The sequence below is a fragment of the Salarias fasciatus genome, chromosome 19, assembly GCF_902148845.1.
Source record: "Salarias fasciatus chromosome 19, fSalaFa1.1, whole genome shotgun sequence".
Classification (NCBI taxonomy): domain Eukaryota; kingdom Metazoa; phylum Chordata; class Actinopteri; order Blenniiformes; family Blenniidae; genus Salarias; species Salarias fasciatus.
In genome coordinates this window covers 2596714-2606812 of record NC_043763.1, presented here as the reverse complement: position 1 = coordinate 2606812, position 10099 = coordinate 2596714, and the positions used below count along the sequence as shown (strand labels likewise).

At 49.9% G+C, this 10099-nt stretch overlaps 2 protein-coding genes across 2 annotated transcripts; both read left to right on the top strand.

Annotated features, from left to right (window-relative positions):
* Positions 1 to 1093: 1093 nt before the first annotated feature.
* On the top strand, positions 1094 to 4425 carry cfap99 (cilia and flagella associated protein 99). Its single transcript, XM_030116877.1, has 15 exons — positions 1094 to 1207; positions 1289 to 1433; positions 1600 to 1694; positions 1785 to 1891; positions 1981 to 2155; positions 2225 to 2305; positions 2453 to 2521; positions 2662 to 2748; positions 2827 to 2915; positions 3017 to 3221; positions 3314 to 3455; positions 3540 to 3691; positions 3769 to 3974; positions 4063 to 4255; positions 4329 to 4425. The coding sequence occupies exons 1-15, from the start codon at positions 1094 to 1096 to the stop codon at positions 4401 to 4403; spliced, it is 1935 nt and encodes a 644-aa protein (XP_029972737.1). The 3' UTR covers positions 4404 to 4425.
* An 803-nt stretch (positions 4426 to 5228) lies between these two features.
* Positions 5229 to 10099, top strand: LOC115406699 (signal peptide, CUB and EGF-like domain-containing protein 1). The gene is made up of 9 exons (XM_030116894.1): positions 5229 to 5416; positions 6859 to 7032; positions 7118 to 7256; positions 7343 to 7431; positions 7852 to 7915; positions 8883 to 8971; positions 9067 to 9179; positions 9265 to 9421; positions 9532 to 10099. The coding sequence occupies exons 1-9, from the start codon at positions 5365 to 5367 to the stop codon at positions 9687 to 9689; spliced, it is 1035 nt and encodes a 344-aa protein (XP_029972754.1). The 5' UTR covers positions 5229 to 5364; the 3' UTR covers positions 9690 to 10099.

Here is a 10099-nt window from a genome sequence, read left to right as displayed (position 1 = left end):
GAATTTGTGGGGGGGGGGGGGGGGGGGGGGGGGGGGGGGGGGGGGGGGGGGGCATACTCTGATAAAACAAAGATGGAAATCTGATTTTAATCTTTTTGATCAAAGTTGGAATTCTGAGAGGGAAATCAGAAAAATGCTCTCACCAAATACATATTTGTGTTGTTGTGGTTTTGTTGTCGTTGTTTTTTATAATTAAGTTCATCTTGATTATCTTGGTAATAATGTTGACACTAGTTATAAAAATGTGCATTCAATATTCCGTCAAAGACTAAAAAAAATGACCTTACAGACATTCAGACACAAATAAATGTGTATATTATTTAAAGGTTTGTGACAACATCATGGCAAACCAGTGGCTTTGTTTACGCTTTGACCAAATAATCTGATTACTTTAATCAGATTAAAGCCTGGAATCATGATGCATTGTGAGACTGTTTTAAACCCAGTTTCATGTGATTTGTTCAGTAATCAGCTTCTTTCATCCTCAAACCCCTGATGTGAGGTTAATCACACATTAAGATTTTCTATCTGCTGTTTGTTTGTTAAGAACATTATGTACATATTGGCTGCCTTACTGTCATATGAATAAAATGAGTTTTTTTTCCTGAAATATTTATACATTTATTTTGAAATGTGAATCGAGGTGCAGTGGAGACATTTCCGACGACACCTGAATGCACCGCACGTCTGAAACGTCACAGCACGCTACGTCATGCTTATTGAGAGGTGCGGACCGTGAGGACTCTATGGAGGACTCCGCTAATCTTCACGGATTAAAAAACCACACTCAGTACATGTTGATCAAAACAGATTAAAGACCACAGCAGTTAAAAAACATCCCCATGTTTTTGTTTTTTAATTCTCAGAATAAACCGATGTGGGCGGGCTTCGTCTCTGTTTACGTTTTCCTTATGTTGCTAAGCAACGATGGGAGGGCAAAAACACTCAGCACCTGCATACATGTCGTGGGATTTTATTTAAAACTTCTTTGTATTCAGCAATAGACTTAAAGGAAACGATTTATCCACCATATCCATCTTTTCCGTTTCTTTTCCTTTTTTTTTTTTTTTTTTTTTTTTGCGGTCATTTTGAGATGGCATCAAACTATGGATCACTTGTGAAAGAAGCCTGTGTGCTGCTGGATAAATTCAGAGCTGGCAGACAATGTCTGGATGACTTTCTGGACGATGCTTCGAAGGACCTGCAGGTAGATCTGTCAGCTCAGTGTCTCTGCCAACCCCACCACTCCATGACCTCTTCACAACATCACATTTCTTTCCTGTTTCAGGAGGTTGACGCTCTGCAGAGAAGGTTCATCCTGGATGCTGTGTCTGGTTGTGTCGAGCACCAAAAGCTGCTGGATGTGGTTGTCAAAGGTTTCTACATCCAGCATGGAAAATGTTTGTCCAAAAGGGATCGAAGTCAGTTTTTGAGTAAGTAAAAGACATCCAGAGTTAAACAGAAATGAAACTACCAAGCTAATTATTTGATATTTAAAAGAAATATGCCAAGTAAGTAACATTTTTCAGTTTTTCGATGTAAAGTAGTTATCAAAGTCCGATAAATGAACAGTGCACCGACGTGTGTTTTGCCTCTCAGTGGTGTGTTACCTCACGGTGTTTGCTCTTGATGACCTTGGGCTCCAGCATCTCAGCAGCATCGTCAAAGCGCTGGACTCACAGAAGATGCACACAGTAAGAAACAACTAGAAGACACAACAGAGCTGATTTTCACTTGAAGAAACAGTGGTGCGATCTGTAAACGTGTGTGTTTTCTGTGGTCAGTTCCTGAGTTTCTTCTTCTCAAACCTCACCACGTGGATAACAGATGAATGGAGTCGTGTCTATGATGCTGCGTTCGTGGAGAAGCAGTGGATTGAACCTCTGCTCAGGTGAGGCACACCAGCACAGGGAAAGAGCTTTAGCTTTAAATTAAAAAAAAAAGAAAGAAACTAAATGAAGCGATGCTTGTGTCCTTTAGATGGCGCCCTGAGATCAATGTTCTCATGGACCAGCTTACTGTCAAAATGTCCCAAAGGGGCCAGGTTAAGAAAAGTCCAATCAAACCCACGGAGCCTCAGGAGTTCTGCCTCACCAAACCAAAACCTCGACATCTGCTGCCTGAGATCATCCCACAGCAGGAGAAATCCAAACCGGTCAGCCTCACAGATTTCCATCAGGAGAGCATCCTGCAGAGCGCCACTCATCAGGTTTTTCTCTTGCAGGTACCAAACAGCACCTACACGTCTCCGAAGGAGAAGCAGATCATAGACGAGATCAAGCAGAAGAACCTTCAACAAGCCGAGGCACAGTTTCTGCTTTGACCGTTCACTTCACAAACTCCTAAATACAGGCTGTTGTATAAATGTGACGGCATTAAAGCTGTGAAGATACACGTGTATTTCTGTCATCTGTTGTCAGTGCAGTGACCTCCTGTCGGTTTTTCTCCAAAGGAGCTTCTCTATGAGGCCAATATCAACCAGTTCAGATGTGCGAATCCACACAAGTCAGAACACACAAAGGTAAAAGGATTTTCTGATTTCACAGTTTTAAGAAGCTACTGCTTTTTTCAAAAACATAATCGTGAGATCCTGCAGTTAGGTCAAAGGTCATGCCTTTGTTGTTCTCCTGACTGCTGGAGTCCTTTTTGCTTATTTTGCAGAGAGTGATGTCCCAGATTGAAGAAGACTTCCAGTCAAAGCTGAAGTTTGATTCACGTTTCTCCTCTGGAACTCCATCCAGTAAAAAGGTGAGCTGTGATAGGTCCACCTGCAGACAGGCTTCATTCATTCATTCATTCATTCACTCATATGTGTGGTTCTGGCAGGCGGTGGACCGCCCGGTGAAGCTGAACAACGCCGCCGTCCTGAGGAGGGAGGCGCTGCATGAGCGCCAGCTGGAGGAGGAGCTGCAGAGGTGAGGGTTCCAATTGTTTCCAGTTCTGTCAGACGATAATCCCAGTGAGAAAGCTCAGCTCTAACCTCATACAACCTGATCCCTGCACGTCTGGACCCCAGTCTGGAGCGGCTGGTGCAGGGCGGCGGCGAGCCCTCGGCGTTCCTGCAGTGGCAGCAGGAGATGCGAGAGAAGGAGCTCCAGGAGGAGCAGCCCCAGAGGGAGTGCCGGCGCCTGGAGGCGCGCATCAGCGACAGGAAGGGAGCTCTGGCTCGCCAACTCAGAGCCCAACAAAACCAGAAGGCGGCGCAGCTGCAGAAGGAAGAAGTGAGCAGAAAACAACAAAAAACACCTGGGAGGTTTAACATGGAGAGTGAGCAACGAGTATGAAGGTGTGTGTTGCTTTGTTTTGGTTGCAGACAGCTCAGCTGATGCGCAGTTATGCCGAGAAAAGGCTGCAGGAAGAACAAACACTGAGAGACTTGGTGCGAGAGGTGGCAGAAGGTCACAAAAACTCAAAAGCAGCCAAAGAGAAGATCCAGAAGTTGAAGCAGAGCATAGGTGCGTCTCCTCAGTGATGCGCCGCCGCCGCCGCTGTCTCACTCCGTCTCACTCCTTCTCATCAGGTTCATGCATGTTTCACAGTGAAGGAGGTGTCGGAGCAAAGCCAGGGCCTCCTCCGCCAGGCGCTGGAGGAGGCTCAGGCACAGCTCTCTGCCCGGTTCCAACTCATCCGGGAAATCCACAGCATGGAGTCGCTTCCTCACGTCAGAGTGAGGCGCTTTGACGACACAGAGGTGAGTGGAGGAGCGGGAGGACGCCGTCTGGAGCCTCTGCTGGATCCGCTCGTCACCGTTCCCCCGTCCGCCGGCAGACCTCGGGCCACGGCCTGCTGGAGGAGATGCCTCTGGCGGAGCTGAAGGTCCGGCTCTCCCGGCTGAAGGAGGCCCAGCAGGCCGAGCGGCAGGAGAAGCGCCGCAGGATCCTGGAGGAGAAGCAGAAGCAGAAGCAGCTGCAGCAGGAGAGGCTGGAAAACATCCAGATCCAGGAGAGGCTGCTGGCGCGGGCCGCCGCCGCCAGGTCAGCCCGGCCGCCCGGCTCGCCCGGCTCCTCATCGACCGGAGCAACTGTTCCAGCCGGTCACTCACGAGGTGTCGGCGTGTTTCAGGAGAGAGCAGAGGAGAGCCGAGCAGCAGGCCTCCCAGCAGATCCCACTGCAGAGCCAGATGGTTTCGGCTCTGAAGCAGCAGCTGGAGGAGACCGACCAGGAGTTCCAGAGGCTGAAGCAGGCTGAGCGCAGCAGGTTCAGAGCCTCCAGACGGACAGCAGGGACCGCCGGGACCGCCGGGACGCAGAGACAGGTGAGTCTGACCGAACGAGCAGCACCTGTCTTCATTTCACTGTCTCTCCTTCACCTCCCTCTCTTCGCTACAGAGAAGAACAGAAGTGTTGAGCTGGGATGAAGTGGAGCAGAGTCTGGCGCGCTACATCCAGAACAGCCCGTCCTGAGAGCCTCCAGAGCTTTCTGTCCTGTTCAGAGTCACTGGAGCCCATCAGTCACACCTACAGCTGATTCATGGTCACAGACGAAACCAGAATACCCACAATACCCTGCAAACTGCACACACATCCCGCGTGTTCTCCTTGAGCATGCGTGGGTTTGATGACAGAGTAACAATAAAAGATAAATGTTCGTGGATTAATGTTTCTTTTAGAATGATTTTCCTGTTCCTCAAAGTTTCCAGCCTCCCACCTGAGTCTCATACATAGAAAGAGGAAGTGAATCTCAAACACCTACCACAGTTTCTGTTCCCTAAAACAGGCTTGGACTGTATTTGTTTCTTCCTGTGTGTTTTGGTAACAAGTTACTGTAAATGAATCACCAGTCATCTGTCAGAAAATATCATCACATGTTTAAAATAGAGCAAGAGACACAGTGTGGGATGGATGGATAAAAAGAGAGAAATGATCAGATTTCAGCGTTGAAAATTGTTTTCTGAGAATAAACTGCACATGTGATCAAATATATTCACTTTATATTTCCTTATTAAATTGAATTAATGTTGATAATCAATTATTGCGGCTGTTTTGTGATTATAAAGTAAAAATAAATAACGGTTACCTGTAGATTTGAACCCGTGCGGGACTCTGCTGCCCCTGCTGGCGGTTTGTGGTAACAGCAGCCAGTGTGTGTGTGAGTGAGTGTGTGTGTGTGTGTGTGTGAGTGAGTGTGTGTGTGTGTGTGTGTGTGTGTGGGGGGGGGGGGGGGGGGGGGGGGGGCTGAATCACATGATGTGTGTTTTGTCATATGACTCTGATATGAGGGGAGGTTCGACTCCCAGTGCGCTCCGGTCCTGCTGCCCGGTGGAGGAACCGGGCTCCGCTCCGCTCCGCTGCTCCTCCTCCTGTCCGGGACGAGATGCTGCTCAGGGACCCGGTCTGCTGGTAGTTCTCGGTGATCCGGATCAGGATGGCCCGTCCCGGACTCCTGCCTGCTTTAGCCGCTCTCACTGGTCTCCTGGGTGAGTTTTGTTTCTCCTCCTTCACAGCTGCAGAGGATCTGTCGGGATCACTTCATCAGAGATGTGAACTTTTAAACTAAGTGTAGTGTCACTTCTCAGAAAGAAGGTTTTCCACTGATTAGATCTTAAATTCCAACTGGTCAAACTTTGGGTCGAGACTTTCTGTAAAGGTATTTTAATTCCATCTGCTTATCCAGAAAACCAACAAACTACCAGATTTCCAACTTATTTTCCAGAGAAATGTTTCCAAAGCAGAAGACACTGAGGCAGAGCAATCAGCTGACCCTGTGCGTGAATAATTACATTTCATGAGGAGGATGGCTCCTGGTCAGGAAAGCACTTAAGCACGTGGCTTATGTGATTATATTCCCACAATGTGTTCTCTGTTGTTTCATACCTGCTGGCCTCTCCTCTCTCTTGGGCATTTGGGTTTTTTTTTTCTGCAGAGTGACTGAGGATGAGCGACTAACGGCAGCAGCTGAATGTTTTAGTTTGTGGCTGTGGATGGCTGTGCTGCAGTGGGAAGCTCTCTCTCAGCCCCTGCTGCAGTGCTGCTCCTGAGGCTCGGGTCACGAGGGGCTGGTTCATCTCCACAGTCCTCTGTTTCCCTCAGTCCCCGTCAGACCCCGGCACACAGAGGCTCTGCTCTGTTTTTAAGAGAAAATGTGGAGAAAAGGTCATCGAGAAATATGCAGTGATGAATAATGAACTCCGTTTATTCAAATGCATGAAGGATCTCGGAGAGAAAACGTCGGTTTAAACATCCCGCATTCTTCTTTTCTGTTCATCTCAATTACTTTCAGCATTCTGGAAGTCAGTGAAGAAATTAATGTGTAGAATTCTGAACTTAAACGGGCCTGCAGAGGGATCAGGTCCGGGGTGTGGAGGGGTGTCTCCATCAGTTCAGTTCAGATGAATTCTCTAACAAGGAGGCCACATCTTTAAAACCACAGCATAAAAACCAATGAATAACTCCAAAATACAGAGTTAGAGCGCTTCATGAGAAAGTTTCCTTTTAATTCAGCATCTGAACGAGTTGAAATGAACAACTTCTGGTGAAATAATACAGTAAAAACACCACAAAACCAGGTCCTCTGTTTTCAGCCCTTTGCCGTGTGCGTGTTTGTGCAATGTGACGCTAATGCTTCTGTTCTCGGGCCTTTAGCTCTCGTTCCTGCGTCACTGATCTCTAAACCGGGGCCTTAATGTTGTGTCCTGAAACACCAAACAACACAAGGTCATGAACTTTTAGCGTTCAGTAAAAAAAAAAACTAACGGTCAGGGATTTGTTTGGCTGCAGTTCCCTTTAGTAGATAACCATCTGTTTATTCTTTATTAAATGTTTTGATTTTCTGGAATGAAGAGGTCATTTCTGTGTGTGTGTGTGTGTGTGTGTGTGTGTGTGTGTGTGTGAACTGACAGTAAAGCTGCGTCTCTTCCAGGCCTGGCGCTGAGCCAGACCACGCTGGCTCCTGCCGCCACCGACACGACGCCCCTCGCCACCGTGACCGGGGTCACCTCTCCGCCCGTGACCTTCGCCAGCACGACCCCGAGCTGCTCGGCCTTCAACGTGTCCACGTGCGAGCCGTGCGCGCCGGGATCGCAGTACGACAACAGTGAGTCTGGATCGAACTTTCGTCTGTGAGCGTTGAGTGTTTTTGGTCCTTCACAATAAGAGCGTGGTGGTGCGCCTGTGCTCAGACACCCTGCTGTGCTCGTGCTGCTCGGACCCCGGGCTGTGCGTGTTCCCCGGAGCCTGCTTGCCGTGCGGCACCGGGTTCTACCAGCCGCTGGCGGGGCAGCAGCGCTGTCTCCCCTGCAGCCAGGGCTTCTACACCAAGTAAGGCCGCCGCCGCCGCCGCGTGACGCCGTCCGACGGGAAGCGGGCCGTGTGTGTGATTCAGTCTCCCGCGCTTGGCCTTGCAGCTTCACTGGGAGTCCGCTGTGCCACTCCTGCCCTCCTGGGTCCTTCAACAACGACACGGGCAGAGACAGCTGCACCGGCTGTCCCGCAGGTCGGTCCACACCGGCCGGGTGTCTCACAGCAGGAGGCGCCCGCTGAGTCGCTCAGTGTGTCTGATACTGTTGAGAAATGTCTTAAAAATCAGTGTTTTTATCAGTGAAAGTCAGTATTGATGAGGTGGACTGTTGGGCCGGATTGGAGCCTCCTTGTAGGCCGATTTTGGCCCACGGGCCTTATGTTTGACACTCCTTTTGCAGTCTTAGCTTCTGATGTGTTTCAGGAAAAACCCACCTGCTCCCACCAGGCTTTTATTTCACTTTTAAACCTAAAATTACTCGTAATTTGACACCAGCATCATAATGTTTTAGTGTATGGAGGTGAACCATGATGCGACGCTCTCAGCTGTACGTAAAGAGAAGAAAGCAGAAGATTTTCCTGTGACCTCCGACCGCTTTCCGTTTCCCTCCTGCAGGTTTCTTCTCCTCGCAGCAGAGCGCGACGTCGTGCACGCCGTGCACCCTGGGAAGCTTCTGCAAGTGAGCCGCGCTCCGTCGATTGTTTTTCATTCCTGCTTTTCTGCCCCTCGCGCACGCCGCGTCCAAAGATCACACTGCCGCTGTTTGTTGTGCCTGGAAGTTCAGTTATCTAACCATCGAATTTACCGTCACATGCTCTCGCCGTCTCATGGCTCGGACACACACACACACACACACACACACACACACACACACACACTCATCGGAGGAAATGAAGTCATTAAAGGCTGGTACGGTTGTGTCTGAACGGCTGACAGGGTCGACTCTGGACGCTGTGAAATGATGATTACTTTGTGACAAACATAACATCCAGAGTCTGACTTTCCAGTCAGTTTTCTGAGGCGAGAGGAGAGAGGAGGTTCTGACTGCAGAGGAGTTTCAGCCAGCGGCTCCGTGAGGACAGAAAACAGCCTGTTGACAGAAACACGATTTACAGTCAAACATTAACAGTTCAGATTTCAGTATAAGACAGTATAAGACTGTTACTTTCTGATCTAAATCATGTCCTCTTTTTACCTGTTCACTGATCCCTCGTTTTAAATTGAAGTTATTTTTGCATCCAACTAAATGAATTCTTCCACCAGAGAAAATCCAAAACAATTAGCCAAAATTTTACTTTATTTACTCAATTTTATCTTTGAACAGGGATATTTCTTGTGATTATAAGACTAGTTTATTTATGTAGCACCCTTCAGACTCAAAGCCGTTCAAAGCTTCAGAGAGAAGACAGTTATGAAATGGAAATATAAAGAACATTTAAACAAAGCAAATAGGACGGTGAGTATGGAAACATGGGGGGGGGGATCATGTATTTGGAATATTTAATGAAAATCTGAATACTTTAATTTGCTGTTGAACAGTAGCTTAACTGTTTCCCTCTCTGTTAGAGGATGTGCAGTAAAGATCTTTTGCTGTTGATCAGTCGATGTTGGACGTTCAGCGACTGTTGCTCTCTGCTCTCTGACAGCTCCACTGGCTGCTCCGAGTGTCAGACGTGTCCCGCAGGAAGAGAGGCTCTGCAGACCGCCGCCAAGGACTGCACGCCATGCCGGCCAGGTGCCTCGCACCCTGCAGGCCTTTACACGTTTTACATCAAATAAAGACTGAGTACTGTAGGAGAGGAGCCGAGTGACGGGTGTGTTTTTCCTCAGGCATGCACAAGGCGGCTCACCAGACCATGTGTCAGATCTGCGGCAGCGGCTTCTTCCAGATCCGCTGGGGTCAGGAGAGCTGCGACCTGTGCCCGGAGGACCACTACTGCCCGGTGAGTACCGCCTCCTCGCCACGCCGCCGAGCACGCCGCCCCCCGCCGGCGCTGACCGGGCGTCTCCTCCTCCTCTGCTCCCCAGAGTCCCGACGTCAACCCCATCAAGTGCCCCAGCGACGCCTTCTGCCCCGAGGGCAGCCTGGCCCCGGGGTACTGCATGGAGACCTTCTTCCGGAAGGCCGGGGACACGTGCGAGCTGGCGCCCGTCACCATCGCCCTGCTGGTCATCGGAGGAGGAGGTCGGTGCTCGTGGGTCGCTGCGGTTCCTTCTCCAAACCTCAAGAGTTCTAATGATCTGAGAAGACTCGTTTCCACCCTGATCCTCTCCTCTCCTCCTCCTCCTCTTCAGTGGCGTTGCTCTTCATCGTCGTGCTGGTGGTGCGGCGCCGGCGGGACGCCGACGGAGAGCTGACGTTGGCCCGAGCCCCCCTGCTGGGGAAGGAGCGGCCTCAGGGCCGGTACTACGGCCTCCCCTGCGACGCGGAGCCGGTGTACGCCGGCTGGTGAGCTTCGTTCACGCGGTACATTTCAAAACGTGGCGTCCGGGCGGAGGCTGGCTGCTGTGTGAGTTCTATTAGTGTGACCTTGTTCCGACGGTCCCGCCGGAGACACCCGGTCCCGTTGTGACCGGGGTGATTGGATTAGAGGAGGAATGCCGGAGCGGGGAGAACCGCACGCATGCCTCCTCTCAGCGGGAACACAGCGCTCCTCTGAAAAGCACTTTGTTTTTTTTACCGAGGTAATTGATTGAGTTTGCATTCACGTGTTGTCAGATGCCCCCCCCCCCCCCCTCCCCACCCCCACCATGATGCTCTGCTCTTTTATATTGTTTGATTATTGTAGTTTGACTGTGTCGTCGTTGCTCAGCGGTTTCTCTCCTGCTTTTTTAAAAGTTGTATTTGTATGTTGTGAAAACG